We start from the raw sequence: 19,164 nt of genomic DNA on the forward strand, positions 1-19,164 counted from the left end.
ATATTTTTAAAAAAATTTTTACTTAATGCTGAATTGAATTGTTTGTCTATATGTCTCTGATTCAATAAAAAGAATTTAAAAAAAAAAAATAAAATACAATTTTCTTAATACCCCCTAAAAAAGGCATGTCATATTGGGGTGAAAATGGGTTTTAAGTATTGGGTCGGGTATTTCAGGGTGCTGTATGGATGGGACAGATGTTTTTAGGATTGCAGAAGGCTGCAGCAGGAGTATTTGTAACATTTTTTAAATCTGCACTTTAGAGACACAAAAATATACTAGTACCCATTTACATGTACCCCCAATTTATTTAACTACAGCAATTATATTTCACAAAAGAAATAGCTTTATATCATTTTTCAACACTTATGCAAATATGCATATAACAACCCTTTGACCCAAAATAAGATCCCTAATTACTTTTATTAGGGCTATTAATACACTTCTATATTGATTCCGCGGGTCAGTTAGGCTTTTTAAGGGGGTACAGACTGATTTACCCAAAAATCCATGTCCTTTTTGCTGCATTTGCTCATATGCGTTTTCTTGTTTTGCAAGTGAACAGGGCAAAAAGCGGGAGCTTGCATTGTGTAAGTAGGCGAAAACTTCTCCTCATAACAGGCGAATGAGGCAAAAAACATTGCGCTTATCGCCAACCTCGGCTTTTCGTCACTAATTTAATCCGGCCCCTAGTCAAGATTCCGGAGTTGGAATTCTGAGCACCAGGATCCACAGCACCAGCATTCCGTACCCAACCCCCAATAGGTATTAAAGATGCTACATTTATTCTCCATACATTTTGCAACTTTAAATAAGGCCCCATGCATTCTGAAAATCTACATTTAACATTTTTATACAAAAACAGATATCATATGTTATACTGTTTTTATAATTTCTTAGAACAATATACAGATTTAGCCAAATAACTATGTAATATACACCAAGTAATGATAGCAATATAGCAGCTCATGACACAACCTACTGCACTGTGATAAACTTTGCTCATAATTTTGTTTAGGAGTAGGAGCCCTAAAGACACGCAGCACTCGGCTCTCCAATCCATAATCATGACACTTTATGATGCTGCGGTTCTCACTTCATTCTGATGGTTTGCGCTTGCGCACTTTAGGACTTCTTGCACGCAGTCGGCAGATGCTTCTTTTCTGCATTCTGATTGGCCACTAAATAACTGCGTCACCGCTTGATACGCTTAATTAAATTGATTGCTCCGCAAAAGAAAAAAGTAGTTCTACCTCCCCAATTTCTATAATTATAATGTGAATACGAATAAGTTCATTATTTGAAAATAAAAATAAAAAATACCTTTATCCGCGAGAGAGGGCCATCTGATTTGTCTGTATGAGATTAAGCGTGGTGTAGGCGCTGAACTAGAGCGGCGACGGCGCAGGGATCTGTGCGGCAGGTGTGGACAGTGATGCGGCTATGCGGGATCACTTGGCTTCAGAGAGAGTAGCTGCTAGCTGTTGTCACTGTCAGACGGGCGGTGGAGAGAGAGCAGTAACCCATACAGGCAGGCACACCTAGCATACACAGGTAATGAGTAGCTACCGCTACTTGTGTGCATGAGTGTGTGCCGTACTAGGACGGGGATTATGCAGGCGATTGTCTAAACCAATATATACATATTAATGGCCAATCTAATGCTATATTAAATCTATATATATTATATATATATATATATATATATACTATGCAGTGACTTTTCTGCTGGTATATACACGACACGTTTTCGTCGTTTTGTTTTTGTGATTTTTTTTTTTTTTAAGATGTTTACTTGTACTTGGAGGAATTCATATATTCATTACTGCATATTAAGTTCTGATCTAATCTATATTCATTTATTGAAATTGGGGATTTTAAAGATGGCTGCTCCCCATAAACTGCAGCATCAATGGTTACTATGGAGATGTGTGGAGGTGTGCTCTATGCCAGCTAGAGGGACAAATATGACTGCCTGGCCTTCTTTATGGAGTACTTTAGATTGCTACCCAGTGGCCGCAAAGTTCCCCCTTTTACAGGGAATTCAAATAAGAGGCTCTTTTTTTAAATACTATAATTGAGGGATCCTTATTGCAAAACTATATCTTATGGTTAATCTGTATATGACTCTTTAATCTAATTTTTGCGTTCACATTCTTATTCTTTATTTCATATAGCTTATACCAGATCATTAAAATATTTGTTTTGGACCTGCATGTGTTTGAAGCTTGAATAATTTTGACTTTTCATGCGATCTATATATTTTTTTCTATCTTGCCTAAAACATGCACAATATAAATCCTTACCTTCTTTCTCCATATATAGGTTAGGTTGGCAGGCACACTCCTTTAATAACAGCATTACATAATAAAAGCTTCCAGGGCAGGATTCCCTTTGTAGCAAACTGTTCCAACTTGCAGATATAATCAGAAGAGTAGTCCTGCCATAGACACTACTTTCATACTATTATTTTTGTTACAAAAAAAGTTACAAATGCTTTGTTTGAAAATGTTTCTGTTTTTCCTGTATTTTTTATATATATATATATATATATATATATATATATATATATATATATATATATATATTATTATTTTTATTTTTTTTTTCTTCAGTGTTTAAAAATGACAGGTAAATAAATATAAGTCATAGTTGATATAAAAGGCTGCGTACAGAGGATTTATTGCTGTTACTATGCTCAGGCCTTATTTGGTTTTAAGACTGGATTTGCTTTTAAATGGATTCAAATAAAATCTTGTTGTGAAGCAACCTTCGTTTTTGCCCCAATCACATCCACAGACTCACTGTGTATGTCTGTAAGTAACTAAAATTATACCTATATTTAAGCTCATTTGACATTTCAGTGCATTGCTTTTTAGAGGTGACTACAGTCTTGGATATCTATAGTGCATCTATATTAAGCATTCTGCAGCATGATGCACTGTGCCCTTTTCAAGGTCACTTGTACTGTGAATGCCTAAGGCCAGTTATTTACTCTAATAAGATCTGCTCAAATCATGAGTAATGGGTTAACAAATGGTGTGACTAAAAGAAAGGTATCCTACATCTGGCCTTGTGGATGTAATTTTTCAAGGACACTGCTTTCTGTTATATAAATATTCATTGCTACTCTATGTATAACATCAGTGTGTTGACACCTACTGTAATAATCAAAACCGTGATGGCTGTTGGACCCCAATTTGTTGTTTTTCAATTTGGAGTCCTGTGGGCGTGTGGAAGCAAATTAAAAAAAAAAAAAAAAATGCATATCCAGTTTTGCTGCACTTTTTCGGTGGGATGCGCGGGCATCACTGTGCTGCCCGGCTGCGTACATATCAGTCATTTTATGGTAGTGCAGACATTGCAAGATATTCCTTGCACCTCTATTGCGCCGATGTTGGGAAATGTAATTTTCCCTTCATCTACTAAGCAGGACTCCTCTGAATTGAGAATTCAATAGGGGCCCATTACACACACTGTCCAATTCCCAGAAACCCGTAGCACAGGCATATGGCCGCTTGCTCTAGTCAAAGCATCGATCGCAGACACGTGGCCTGTCAATCATGGTGGATGTCCGGGAGCAGCAGCCAATAAGAGTCCGCGGTCAGGTCTATCACCAGCAGCCAATAGGAATCAGTGTGATTCTTATTAGCTGCTGTGCCAAACTGAAGCCGCAGCTAGCTAAGGCCACGACTGTCTGTCGGCTGTGACAACAATAGCCAATAAGAATCAGGCTGATTCTTATTGGCTTAGCCTGTCACATGTAACAGCCTCCATTGTGCCAGTACCAAGAGCCAGGACCCGGTAAGGTCTGGGTCATTGAGCATCACTTTGGTCGCCTGTAAGTATCCCAGTGTTGGGTTACCCGTAAGATAACCGGATATTAGTAGACCACAAAAATTATTGCAGGCAGTGACGTGGTTACTAATGGCTGAGGATGAGAAGTGATTTATAAATTTGTCCTCCGTGCTGGCATCTGTGTAAAATGTAACAATGTTCTCACCAGCTCGTTTGTTTTTTTTTTTTCCCTGTGGTGGGACATTGTGACTGGGTTTTTTGGTGTGTGTGTGTGTGTGTGTGTGTGTGTGTGTGTGTGTGTGTGTTTTTTGTTTTGAGGAGCAGACCAATGTGTTTAATTTTTTTAATGTGGGGACCAATGTGTGATTTTGGCAAGACATTTCCCATGCCCCTTGCTGTGAGGTCACGCCCCCTTTTTGCATGCCATGCCCCCTTTTTTCGCGCAAATACACATACCCTGTAGATCACAAAAGATATTTAGCTTTATAAGTAGATCTGAGTCCAAAAGTCTGGCCACCCATGCTATACAGCATTGGTCGAGGAAGTTTTAGGTGTATGAACCATCCATTTGTGACAAAAGGGAGCTGAGCAGAGACTATTTTAGTGAAGCAAAGTCACAGAAAAAAAAAATCTTGCATCAAGCTGCTGTATAGAGGCTGGCCAGGGTGCTGAAACAGCAAGAGACCGTAAGAGCCAGTTAGAGCTAGCAATGTGACCTGTTGCTTAGCAGCAGCCTAGAGAGGGGACGGAGTCGGGGACTGAGGGCCTGATTCAGCTTGGATCGCAGTTGTTAATACGCATGCAATCGGCAGATTGCTACATACTGCGTATGCATCGCAGTGCACGAACTGGCCACTGCGACCGGGTGATCATACAGTGACCATGTAGACCAGGGGTTCCCAACCAAGGTCCTCAAGGCACACTAACAGTCCAGGTTTTAGGGATAGCCATACTTGAGCAAAAGTGACTTAATTAGTGCCTCAGTTATTTTGATTTAACCATCTGTGCACAATCATGGATATCACTAAAACCAGGACTGTTTGTGTTCTTTGAGGACCGAGGTTGGGAATCACTGATGTAGACCCATCACAGAGTGATTGACAGGAAGTGCCATTTGTGGGTGGTGACTGGGAAATAAAGGCGTGCCAGTGCGTTTGAACGCCGTTGCATGGGCGTGCATAAATTATCCACTGCGATACCTTCCGCAGCCTGAGGACATAATAGTGTGCGCTGAAGTTAGCAATTTCTGTTTAAGGTCAGAGCTTGTGCAAGTGTGCATGAGGCTGTGATGGTATTTGATTGTACCGATGGTTTTACAGTCTTACTAAACATTACGTGTATATGTTTTAAGGTAGAGTGGGCGTCCTTATGTTGTGCTGAGGCGGCATAGCGATCGTAATGGATTAGCATGCTATCGAAGTTGAAATTTGTACATAATCGCTATTGCAGTTGTGATCGGTAGTGAATCTGGCCCTGAGTAGGGTCACATCTGAGGCAAACAACCATCAGAAAACCATCAAATGATTTCCATTTGATGGTGGCAAACATTGGACAGCCAGCATCACATGGTGAAAACACTCATCGGAACAAAAACATAGTTGGTTAGTAACCATCGGCTTCCGATGTCCATCCCTATGCTGAACCTGCAGGCAGACTCCAGCCACCACTCCTCCACCGTGATGTGCTCCCTCTCTAGTGTGATGTTCCCGCTTATCCAGCCACACTCCCTCGTTGAACATTAGGCAGCTCCCATGGAAGTCAGCGCTGTTGTCTGATAGCGGCACCACAGTAAGGAATCTCAACAGGAAATACAGGGTACATTGTGCAAAGAGGTGCGCATGGAGGCTGCGGAAATATGACCAGGTGCCCCAGTCCCGGGGATATGCTGCTGATAATGCTTACAAATCTCTCATCCATGATCCTCCTGCCCATCCCAGCACATCCCAGTGGCTGGGCCCCAGTCAGCCGCAGGGCAGCAGCAGTGGGTGTTGTGGTGACACCGGTGAGATGCAGGGGACAAGAGTGAGAAGCAGGGTGTTGTGGTGAGATGCAGGGGACTGTGGTGACATGGCATAGGTTGTTATGAGATGCAAGGGGCTTTGGCGAGATTAAATTATTGCTCCCGTGCGAAGCTGAGCGGGGGACGGGAGCGCTAATATTCAATAAATTATACATTCAAATTATTGGCTTTAATACAGATTTTACCTGTAATGTTTTTGAGCATCACAAATATTGACCCTGCCCCATGTTCACCTTCATGCTGATTTGATGAAGAGAGCTTCATTTTATAGTCAAGATAAAACCATTAATGGTTACCCTACAAATATCGTAGAAGGATAGGTGTGACATTTTCACCACTACTTATTAAAAGGGATCAATGGCTAAATGTCAGTGTGTTCTTGCATTGTTCCCTCCCTGAAATATTTCTGTTGCTAGCCATGTGTAATTTTTTTTTTCTTTTCCTTGTCTTGAAGGTCAGGGTGTAAGAAAAAGATGTATGCATATAACACAACTTAAATTTTGTAACATTTTATTACTAAACTACTTTTCTCATAATTGTGGCTTAGTCCGAGACTTCCTGTATTCTGAAATGCAACTGAATAGCTGAGTAATATCCTTCAGAAAACTCAGCTCTGCAGTATGTAGTGCAGGAGGGACATCCCCAGCCAGGTACCTATAGTGAGAAAGTTTACAGAAATGTTATTTTCACTTAAGGGGCACATCCACTAGGTGATATTAATGAACGATAACGGTATCGTTATCGTTCAATCGCTCATTAATCGTGCATGAATCAGACACTAAAATGTCGGAAACGACCAGCAATGCACGCTCCCGCTGGTTGTTTCCAACATCAGTCATCACCAGAACATGCCGGTCAATCCTGCCGATAACGACAGATTGACCATGTTCAGAAATGAGGGAGGGTGCCTACACTGAACGATATATCGTTCAGTGTGGGATCTGCACAGTTTAATGAACGTCTGAATGATATCATTGATGTATCACACGTTTGAAAGCGAGAAAGTGGAGAAGTTGCCTATAGCAAGTAGTTTCTAACTGTCATTTTATAGACTGTGCTAGATGATTGATGGAAGCTAATTGGCTGCTCTAGGCAACATTTCTTTATCTCTCTCGAAGGTTTTATACATCTCCCCTTCAGTGGTTTATTTAATAGTGTGTGTGTGTATGTATGTATATGTATGTATGTATGTATGTGTATATATATATATATATTTCACACACACACACACGTATTTGGACAGCCACCGATTGTGCAAGTTGTTGCACTTTAAGAGATGAGAGAGGCCTGTAATTTCCATCATAGGTACACTTTAACTTTGAGAGACAGAATCAGTACAAAAAATTCCAGAAATCATACTGTATTATTTTTAAACAATTTATTTGTATATTCTTTCGGAAAAAAAAATTTTGGACAATCAAAACGTTAAAAAGTAACCTCGGTTGGCAATTACAGAGGTCAAACGTTTTCTGTAGTTCTTGACCAGGTTTGTACACACTGCAGCAGGTATTTTGGCCCACTCTTCAGTGCAGATCTTGTCTATATGTGTCATGTTTTGGGGCTGTCGCCGGGCAACACGGACTTTCAACTCCCTCCACAGATTTTCTATTGGGTTGAGATCTGGAGACTGGCTAGGCCAATCCAGGACCTTGAAATGCTTCTTACAGAGCCACTCCTTAGTTGCCCGGGCGGTGTGTTTGGGGTCATTGTCATGCTGGAAGACCCAGGCACGTTGCATCGTCAATGCTCTTACTGAGGGAAGGAGGTTTTTCCACAAAATGTCATGATACATGTCCCCATTCATCCTCTCTGTAATACGGATCAGTCGTCCTGTCCCCTTTGCAGAAAAGCATCCCCAAAGCATGATGTTTCCATCATAGATGAGCTTCCTAAAGAAGAAGTAACAGGTCTGTGAAAGCTAGAATTCTTGCTGGTTGGTAGGTGTCCAAATATTTATTTTCCGCAAGAATATACAAATAAATTGTTTAAAAATCATACAAATGTGATTTCTGGAATTTTTGGTTCTGATTCTGTCTCTCACAGTTTAAGTGTACCTATGATGGAAATTACAGACCTCTCTCATCTTTTAAAGTGCAACAACTTGCACAATCGGTGGCTGTCCAAATACTTTTTTGTCCCACTGTGGCAGTGGTTTTGAATGTGATTGCATAAGTGTTGCATCTTAAAAAGCATGGTATACTTATGCAAAAGTATTTTATATTTACTGTATAACATTATTGTATAAACTGAAGCTTATCTGGAATTATTAAAAAAAAAATTCAAATTTCCCTACTTAGGGTTTGTTTTTCTGGTGTTTACCTAAACTGAAAAGAGTAAATGACATTGAGCACTGCTAAATTAAATCCTTATACAATGTAGGTGAGAGCCTGATTTACTTGTGTGTGTGTGTGTGTGTGTTGAATACAGCAGTTGGTCTAGAACTGTAGGTTTTTGTCTCCCCTTCTCCATCTGAGGTTGTCGTGTGCAGCTGCACGTCGTGGGGCTTACAGGGGGAGGGAGGAGCTTCCTGATGGCATATCCTACAAGAGGGGGTGATACAGGCACACATGAGATGCTAGCAGGCCAGTTATCCAGGAACAGAACAGCAGGCATTTTATCAGGTACATCTTGCACACTTCTGGGGCCAGTAGTAGATTATTATACCCAATAATACTGAAAATGCTTGTTTTATATTGTAGCAAGATGCTTTGTTCAGTCACTATAATCATGTTAATTAGGTGAGCTGCATATTTTATTTATTGAATAAAGGGACATACATGGTAAGCCTAATTTCTGACTACTCTGCACTGAATATTCTAATTTTCCATTAGCTGTTTGTTTTATATTGATTTTATTCTGGGAATTTGAACAGTGATTTCTGTAGTTAGGAAGTGACTAATCTTTTTCAGAGAGGTGATGCATGCTATAATACTGTAATGGAATTTCTGCTTTTAGTCATTTCAAACAGCTCAACTGGCTTTTTTTTTATTTTTTTCCCCGTCACTGCTTGGTAGTAATATGCTGTATTTGTAGCATTTTTTATTTTGTGTGATACATTCAGTTCTACAGTAAACAGGTGCAAGATAGTAGTAATTCAATATTTATTTTACCACCAAAATCACTGGCTAGAACAAGATCGTTAGCATTTACATTTATTACCTTGATTTGTTTCTTCAGGCTTTTATAAATGATTTCTAATTCTATACAGTGTCATGGCACATACTTTAGTGAACCGAGAGGTTTTGGTATGACCTCTGTACTTATTCTTCTTACTATTATCTGTTATTTATATAGCGCTCACATATCCCGCAGCGCTTTACAGAGAATATTTGGCCATTCACATCAGTCCTTGACCCAGTGGAGCTTACAATCTATATTCCCTACCACAGTGGTTCTCAAACTCTGTCCTCAGGACCCCACACAGCTCACGTTTTCCAGGTCACTCAGCAGGAGCACAGGTGTATTCATTACTCACTGACACATTTTAAAGGGTCCACAGGTGGTTATAATTTTACTTTTGATTTTGTGAAGAGACCTGGAAAACATGCACTGTGTGGGGTCCTGAGGACCGAGTTTGAGAATCTGTGCCCTACCACATGCTCTCACACATACACACTAGGGCAGAGGTTTCCAAAGGCGGTCCTCAAGGCTCCCAAACAGTACAGGTTTTGGAGGTATCATGAATGAGTACAGATGGTTCAATCAAATTTGACTGATGTACTAATTAATTCACCTGTGCTCAACCATGGATATCTCTAAAACCTGGACTGTTGGAGAGCCTTGAGGACTGCGTTTGGGAACCTCTGCACTAGGGTAAATTTTTCTTGAGAACCAATTAACCTACCAGTATATTTTTGAAATGTGGGAGGAAACCGGAATACCCGGAGGAGACCCACGCAAGCACGGGGAGAATATACAAACTCCACAGAGTTAGGGCCATAGTGAGAATTGAACCCACAACCTCAGTACTGTGAGGCAGTAATGCTAACCATTACTCTGTTTGTGCTGCCCAACTTTAAAACTTTCCTTCCTCCTCCTCTCTGTATTCACATAACATGTTGACAGCTGTCCATCTGGCCAATTACGTTCTTTTAGGCGTGACCCGTGTTGCACCTTTCACACACAAGCCTGTTTGTCATCCTGGGGAAAACCCTGATGGCTACCAGGGTCGCAGACTCGGGACTGTCAACCTGGGTCGGATCTTTCACACATAAGCTGGACCCAGGTCGATGCGAGCTCATCTTCGATGTGAAGACCTAGAGGGCATGGACCGGCTAAAAAAAAATAAAATAAAATAGATATGACATTTGGATTTGAGCAATAACATATCTCCATGATTATATTGTTAATATGGCATGTTGGTTAAATCTTGTTAATACATACTAATCCCACCCCTTCTCTGCTTGCTACCTTTTATTATGAAGAAAGTAGTAAACAGAATGATTACAAGGGAAGAGGTAACCTCTCTACACTAATATAATTTGGTGGTATATAGCTAAGACCAAATTTTGTATATATTACATCCTAATAGTGTGTGCACCTACCAACATTTCACGTGCTCAGAGAGGGCACTGTAAATTAATTAATTGCAAAAAGTGCCCTTTGCCATGTGCTTTCAAAATGCATCTTATCATTGAGCAAGGATTAATTTGTGACCTCTTAAATGTGGGCAGTCCCACACACTTCCCTTTTTAAAAAAAAAATAATTTACAGGTTTTGTTTCATGTGGCTTTCCTGTCTGTAAACCACATTAAATCAAAAAGTTTTAACTTCTGACCTCCTAAATAAAAGACGCTTGGTACATGTGGTATGAAAGAAAATCTGATCTATTCTAGCAGCAATTTACTAATTTGATTTTGAATTTGGGATTTGAAAGGATTAAGTTTCCACATTAGGTGTTAATGCAGATTTTATGTTCCCTCCCCATGTCGCCTCTACAGTAAGTTATCGCATAACATTTTGTAATCTATTCTATCTAGTAGTAGTGTGTGCGAATATTGTAACCATGGTATCTTACATGCAGGACTTGGAGTAGTATTCTGTGTGTGCTGCAAAACTTATAAATACTATTTTTATATAAGCTAAAATGAAAATGTAACATGTTAATAGAGCAAATATTAACCCTACTACTTCCACAGTTAACCATGTCGAAGTCCCCAGTATCTGAGGCCGGTAGCGCCTTCATCCAGACGCAGCAGCTGCACGCCGCAATGGCAGATACCTTCTTGGAGCACATGTGCCGGCTGGATATTGATTCAGAGCCAATAGTGGCGCGCAACACGGGCATTATCTGTACCATTGGTATGTTTTTGGTAACTGTGGAAATGTATCACATAGAAAAAAACTATGTAATCTGGATTCAAAATGTCTACACGTTGTATTTTGTTATCTCAATTGTATAATGTATAAATATAAGGATACTATATATTACCTTGTGAGGGCTACACAAAACTAGGAGAGGAAGGTGTAAATTAATGTCTAGAAGTCATTTTGTTATATAGCAAGATCTTCTTTTTTTTTTTTTTTTTTTTTTTTTTTATATTCAATATAGTAAAATAAAAGCTTTTGACAGTGCTTTCTTACTCATGGTGTTTTTGCCTATTCCCTTCCACTAGGCCCAGCATCTTGCTCAGTGGAAATTCTAAAAGAGATGATAAAATCTGGAATGAACGTCGCTCGTCTGAACTTCTCCCATGGAACACATGAGGTTAGGACTTGACTCTCTCTCTGGTCCAGTGTAGAAGGTCACTTAAGAAATCCAATCTTCTTCTTTCTGCAGCTGTTTGCTTTAAAAATAGAATAGCGTATTTAGTCTTCTCCCATTTTTTTTTTTTTCTTTTAAAGCTCCATAACCGATTATCCAAAATAAATAAACAGATTTTTGCTGTATTCATCCATCCACCTACTGTAGTCATGACCTATTCTCTTGGCATGTGGTAGGACCAGCAATAAAAATAAGTTTATGTTAATTTGCTTGAATACAATATTAAATGGATTTACTCATCTAATATTTGATTTCTCACCTGTCTTACATTGCTATGGCATTTACATGTGTCCCAATTTTTCTATAATTTTCCCAGAATTCAGACTGTTGGCAGAGTAATATGCTTGGTATACTTTTATAAACTGAACAAGCTCCATGTTACCTCTGTCCTGAATGTTCTATTTCATAAACAACTGGAGTGACACTTTCAAACCTGATTCACCAAAGAATTGATTGCATAGAAGAAGTAGAATAATCTGGTGAATAGGTTTCATCATTAGTTCTACTAGCCTAGGGGAATGTAATCATATCTAAACGTGGTGTTTGAAATTCAGCAGAGAAAGTTATTATACAAGGTTAATTTTTCTAAATGATCTCTTCCATTCTCAAATATACAGTCAGGTGCATAAATATTGGGACATTGACAGAATTTTCATATGTTGGCCTCTATTCACCACCACAATGGCTTTGAAATGAAACAAACAAGATGTGCTTTAACTGCAGCCTTTCAGATTTAATTTGAGGGTAATTACAGCCAAATCAGGTGAACGGTGTAGGAATTACAACGGTTTCTATATGTGCCTCCCACTTTTTAAGGGGTCAAAAGTAATGGGACAAACTAAACAATCCTAAATCTAACTTTCACTTTTTAATACTTTGTTGCAAATCCTATGCAGGCAATTACAGCCTGAAGTCTGGAACGCGTAGACATCACCAAACGCTGGGTTTCATCCCTGGTGATGCTCTGCCAGGCCTCTACTGCAAATGTCTTCAGTTCCTGCTTGTTCTTGGGGCATTCTCCCTTCAGTTTTGTCTTCATCAAGTGAAATGCATGCTCAATCGGATTCAGGTTAGGGGATTGACTTGGCCATTGCATAACATTCCACTTTTTAGCCTTAAAAAACTCCTTGGTTGCTTTTGCAGTATGCTTCGGGTCATTGTCCATCTGCACTGTGAAGCGGGGTCCAATGAGTTCTGAAGCATTTGACTGAATATGAGCATATAATATTGCCCGAAACACTTCAGAATTCACTCTTCTGCTTTTGTCAGCAGTCGCATAATCAATAAATACAAGGGAACCAGTTCCATTGGCAGCCATACATGCCCACGCCATGACACTACCACCACCATGCTTCACTGATGAGGTGGTATGTTTTGGATCTTGAGCAGTTCCTTTCCTTCTCCATACTCTTCTCTTCCCATCACTCTGGTACAAGTTGATCTTTGTCTCATCTGTCCATAGGATGTTGTTCCAGAACTGTAATGGCTTTTTTAGATGTTGTTTGGCAAACTCTAATCTGGTCTTCCTGTTTTTGTGGCTCGCCAATGGTTTACATCTTGTGGAGAACCCTCTATATTCACTCTTGTGAAGTGTTCTCTTGACTGTTGACTTTGACACACATACGCCTACCACCTGGAGTGTTCTTGATTTGGCCAACTGTTGTGAAGTGGTTTTTCTTCACCAGGGAAATAATTCTTCTGTCATCCACCACAGTTGTTTTTCCGTGGTCTTCTGGTGCGTTTTCTTTTTAAGAATGTTCCAAACAAACAGTTGATTTGGCCACACCTAATGTTTGTTTTGATTTTTCAGCCTAATGATGGCTTGCTTCACTGATAGTGACAGCTCTTTGGATCTCATATTGAGAGTCAACAGCAACTGATTCCAAATGCAAATGTCACAGCTAGAATCAACTCCAGACCTTTTACCTTCTTAATTGATAATGAAATAACGAGGGAATAGCTCACACCTGTCCATGAAATAGCTTTTGAGTTGATAGTCCCATTACTTTTGGCCCCTTAAAAAGTGGGAGGCACATATAGAAACCGTTGTAATTCCTACACCGTTCACCTGATTTGGATGTAATTACCCTCAAATTAAATCTGAAAGTCTGCAGTTAAAGCACATCTTGTTTGTTTCATTTCAAAGCCATTGTGGTGGTGAATAGAGGCCAAAATATGAAAATTCTGTCAATGTCCCAATATTTGTGCACCTGACTGTATATTCTATTAGCAATGGATGTCAATTTCCCTGCAATTCAATGACTTTAGACGCCCTCTTAAAAATAAAAAATGAAACCTGCTTCCTATTTATGTAAATTATCTTGTTTCCAATGGAGATCCCTTTTTTTAAGCCAGGGACCTCTGACAAAAAATACTGTTTAGAGCTGCAATGTGTTCTACAGGTGATCCTGATCACACCAGTTACCATAATAATGAGATTTATACATCACAGTACAGAAACTATTGGTGCTCAGACTCTGTCTTCACTTCAATAAAGTGACTTGGAGGGGTATTCAATATGAAACGTAAACTTCGCTGTCGAAGTTTACGTTTCATATCGGAGCTTTTACCTGCGTTAAAGTATCGGGTGCGCGCCCGCTTATCCCCGTATTCAATATGAAATTAACGAAAACAGGAGCCTGCGAAGTTGGTTTGCGTAAAGTTACGAATTTTTCCTTAAAAAAATTGTAGGACCCCCCTAAAGTTGTAAAAACATGGGGGATCACTATGGGTACCCCCGTTTTAGCTTTAAATGAAAGTCGGGGATTTCAATAGCCGCAGCAGGTGTTTTTTCCCGACATTGAAGAAGTGTTGCAGAAGAGCACTTAGGTTATTTTTTTCTTTTTTTAAGTGGTCCCATCAAATTTGGGGTACATGAAAATGGGTACTAGCATATTTTTAAGTCCCTAAAGTCAGTTTTTAAAAATTCTGCAATTGTGCACCTGCCGCTATAAATCTATTCTAGAAAACACCTGCCGCATACTTGCAGAATAGCCCTGAACCTATTTCCCTATTGTTTAACAATTTTTTCCCATTTTTTTTTTTTTCACCCCAATTTTTTAATTTTTTGGGGTGTCCCTATTTTTTTTTTTTTTTTTTTCCTTTTTTTGACACAGTTCTTTTTTAAATGTCATTCCCAGGGGTGCAGGCTATTTTTTTTTAAGCCTGCACCCCTAAACCCCAATTCTGCACTTTTTTTCGACACCTATTCAATGGTGAAAAGTTATCCCCGTTTTTTATCAGACTTTTCGAACCTGCGAAAAGTCTTTGAAATTGAATACGGTGTAAAACTAAAACCTGCGATAATGACGTCATAAGTGCGATATTAACGCAAAAACGGTGTTTTCACTCCCATATTGAATACCCCTGTTGGTGTGGGAAGTGGGTCAGCAGAATGATCTTCTGCATTCAGGTCTGCACATCGGGCCATCCTTTATCTAGGGGGTAATGCGCCCGAGTCTGACGCATTCGAGGCTGCAGCTACCTAAGTCCTTGTGCTAAGATGAGCATTTGTCGGTATACACTGTAGATCCGTGTGTCTGCATGTGGAAGCCTGTCCCACCCACTTTTTTTACGTCCACAAGCTGCAGCCATCATCACTTGTATCTGGACTTGCACTCACCCTATTCTGGGTGCAAAAGTTCAGTCTGAAGCAGGTGTCTAATTTTAGTCCACACTACGATGGAACATGGAAGCCTGCATACATACTCATAAGACTCCCATAAGAGGAAAAGTTCTGTGTGCTTTCATGGTCATCGCTCATATCATGAAAAGTGTGGTCCGTTGACGGACCGATCAATGCACATGCAATCTCAATCTGTGTGAGAGTGGCTAATCTGGCATATGTGCCGGCACAGATGTCTTTCTTTGGCGCGTGCACAGTATGCTGAAATCCGTGATGTGTGTGTGTGTATCTATATAAATCGCCTCCATTTAATATAATAACTTGTATATTACATAAAAACATTTTTCTTCAATACTTCTAAAATATAAATAACTTTAAAATGTTCCGTTCCTACATAGGTTGTTACTAGCAAGTGCATTTGGGGCTGATATTCTTCTATTTAAACTGCAATAAACAATCAATTCATTACATCATTCAATTCAAAACAAATCCCACTATACCAGTCCGATAGCAGTCCACAACAGATTAGTATAGCAAAGTGTATTGCATAATTTATGCGTTTCTAGTAGTTTAGATCTTATGTCCGATACTGGGTGATAAGCAAATAAAAAAAAAAAAAAGGAGATGCTACTGACTGACTTGGACTGACTTTGGTTGAGTGACCCAGTTCCGTTAACCTCATCACCCCCCGCACAGAATATCTTGATTTAACTAGCACCTGCAGGAAGAAGGGGAGTTCCGGGCATCTGGAACCCCCCACCCCCCTTCAGGGTGTGATTGGGCTGCATAGAGGTTGTAGAGTTCTGACGCATCAGTCTGGGCCACTTACTGCCCATGGACTGTATTTTTCCCACCCCTTTTAAAAAGTTGAACTGTTGTGTGTCATATGTTTTTTCATTTATTCCTTGTAACAACATGCAGTGGACTTAGTACAGCAAACACAAGAAGAACATATAAACTTCCCACAGAGGTCCCCAGTCGGCCTCAAGCCCACGATCTCAGCACTGTAACGCAGTAATTGTGACCACTGTGCCATAGTGCTTTGGAATCGCCAGATGTATGCCATGGGTGGGGTTTGCCTCATCAGTACTTAGGCCAGCTGGCAGTCTGCGAATACCTTATCCATTATGTCGCTCTTCATGCTTCCTATACAGAAATAGGCAGAAATTTACACAGAATTTCTACCCTTCTTTCAGTAGTAGTTCTTCAAAGCATGTTTGCAGTGCTGCTCTTTCAAAGTATTATAACAATTTCTGATCTTTCTCTTTATAACAGTACCATGCTGGCACCATCAAAAATGTTCGTGAAGCCACGGAGAGCTTTGCTTCTAACCCCATTCTTTATAGACCTGTGGCTGTTGCTTTGGACACCAAGGGACCAGAAATCCGCACAGGGCTTATCAAAGGCGTGAGTATTGTACATATAACATCCACAGGCTAAAAATTCAGAAGTGCGCAAAGGGCTAGAGGCCCCTAATGCATCTGTGTTCTGATAGTAAACCGTGGGCAAGTTGGAGAGACTAGATAGGATTTTGCCGTCTTTTAATACATTGTGAGATCAGTGCCTGCTGCCTTTAAATAAAATAATAATGTTTGTCCACTGGAAGTTGTATATAGTTTATACTCAAGACTTGGCATGTTAAACAAGACCTGTCCTATCTCTGTGCTGTCATATGGACTGATTGTACTGCTATAGTTTACCACGATTTTGAAGGCATTACTGTACATTATAATGGAAACTATCTATGTAAGATAATTGTAGCATTGTTACTGAAGAGCTTCATCCACCATATTAGCAGGATGGTTGCAGTACATTTTGGCTTCTTCACACCGTTTGTTCCATTCTTGCAGAGTGGCACAGCAGAGGTAGAATTGAAGAAAGGGGCAACACTGAAGATCACCTTGGATGATTCCTTCCAGGAAAAATGTGACGAGAAGGTGCTTTGGGTTGATTACAAGAACCTTACCAAAGTGGTGCAGCCAGGCAGCAAGATTTACGTAGATGATGGACTTATTTCCCTGCTGGTTAAGGAGATTGGTTAGTAGATAATAATCTAATTCGTGTATATACATCCTGCTCCGGCAGTGGGTAACTTGAATGTGATGGCAGATAAATACTTGGCCCTTGATCTTATTTAGAATCTGTTTATCAAAGACTACACAGTGTAGGGCTATCCAGCTGAAGAGCAACAATGAAAATACTAATCTTGCATAGAAGAATCGTTTACTATTGATTTAATTATTTTTTATTCATTATTAATACTCCAACAGATTTTGAGGCTTTACCAACCATGCATATTCTGTGGATTCATTGAAATATTAAAACATTGTTATACATATGTACTCTGAGTGAGAGAGCCCCATTAGTGCAGGCATTTTAATGTCTAGCGACTTGCAAAACATTACACACTATGTCAGTGGTACTCAATAGCTTGTATATACCCCATAGTTTAAATTTATGTTTTCTTCAATGGACAGCTAATTTATCATTATTTAGATCTTAACATTATTCTATCAACACAGGAGACCTATTTTAGAATCTGGGGGAATGGACATCGCTCTAAGTTAGGTCCAAACAAAGTGTATGCCTAAGAATTTGGATACAGATCTGTAGAACAAGGCTAGCTTAATAATTATACTATTTATATACTAAGCCCAGTTAAATAAAACCTGATTCAGTGGTGTCCAGGTGACCTGCTGGAGCCAATAAGTGCCTTAAGGGGCCTATCCATTAGCAGATCTTTCTCTACGATGAAAGACATAAGATTTATCCCTTGAAAATTCCTGGGGCTGCAGTGGCATATCTGTCATGTACATGATAGATTTTTACGAACGATATTGCATGACATCATTCAAGGAGTGGATTTTTTTTTTTATGTTTCTATTCATTTTCATAAAAAATATCGTTCGTCGTTTACCGCTTATAAACTGACAGATATTTCTAATATCTGTCAGCGATAAGCGATAATTGACCAACATGTTGGAGAGATGAAAGACACAATTTGTCGGCCGCGGGAGTGCACATCTGTCAACGTTCAGGGCCTATCCATGACAGATAAATTGAACGACTGAACAATATATCGTTCAATTTTATCTGCTAATGGATAGGCCCCTTTAAGATGATTGTCTGTCACATCATGTTTGCAATTTGTGCTGTTCTGTACTTTGTGTTGGGTGATAATGATCTGTATTTATAAAATAGTTTTCTAGGTCTGATCTTGTTATATTCCTATACTGGATTATTACAAAGGTTGATCTGAGCAGTTGTCCCTTATTACACAACTTTAATTTAGATTTGCTAAAAGTACCTAACTGATGTCTGCTAGTGAGCCAAACTATATTTAATAGTATAGTTTGGTGTACAGAACTTTGAATGAACTCTCATTTGTTTGATAATGCTTTGCCTCCTGTATCTAGGCCCAGACTTCTGTTTAACAGAGGTGGAAAATGGTGGATCCCTAGGTAGCAAGAAGGGTGTTAATCTTCCTGGAGCAGCTGTAGACCTGCCTGCTGTGTCTGGAAAGGACATCCAGGACCTTCAGTTTGGAGTACAGCAGAATGTAGATATGGTGTTTGCGTCCTTTATCCGCAAGGCGTCTGACGTTCATGCTGTTAGAGAAGTCCTGGGGGAGAAAGGAAAGAACATCAAAATTATCAGCAAGATTGAGAACCATGAAGGAGTACGAAGGTAGGAACGACAGATGGGTGGATTCTTAAAGGGTTACATGAAAATGTGTTTTTTCTGTAAGATGGAACTTAAGATGTCCAAATATGTTGCAGATGTGAAATCACTTTACTTCATATTACATTGTCAAATTCAAGGCACTCGCAGGATGATTCTCACACAAGTATGGCCAGGTCACAAGTTCTTTCATACTTTGTTAGCAAACAGTGTTTGCTGCATGGGGCTATATATGTTTACTTAACATAAATCTACCCCCAATTATTTGCTAATTAT

The 19,164-nt window shown here is 39.6% G+C and overlaps 1 protein-coding gene across 2 annotated transcripts in view; it reads left to right on the forward strand.

Annotated features, from left to right (window-relative positions):
• The first annotated feature begins 1,424 nt into the window (after positions 1–1,424).
• PKM (pyruvate kinase M1/2) overlaps positions 1,425–19,164 on the forward strand; it is a 33,197-nt gene continuing 15,457 nt past the window's right edge. The window contains exons 1-6 of one of the 2 annotated variants that reach the window (XM_088446384.1): positions 1,425–1,554; positions 10,957–11,119; positions 11,434–11,525; positions 16,483–16,614; positions 17,058–17,244; positions 18,624–18,894. In XM_088446384.1, the coding sequence (XP_088302510.1) occupies positions 10,963–11,119; positions 11,434–11,525; positions 16,483–16,614; positions 17,058–17,244; positions 18,624–18,894 (839 nt within the window). In that variant the 5' untranslated portion in view covers positions 1,425–1,554; positions 10,957–10,962. The remainder of the gene's footprint in view (positions 1,555–10,956; positions 11,120–11,433; positions 11,526–16,482; positions 16,615–17,057; positions 17,245–18,623; positions 18,895–19,164) is intronic. The other variant, XM_088446373.1, reaches the window with a different exon arrangement.

This window comes from Taudactylus pleione, unplaced genomic scaffold (assembly GCF_031769625.1).
Source record: "Taudactylus pleione unplaced genomic scaffold, aTauple2 ptg000019l, whole genome shotgun sequence".
Taxonomy (NCBI): Eukaryota; Metazoa; Chordata; class Amphibia; order Anura; family Myobatrachidae; genus Taudactylus; species Taudactylus pleione.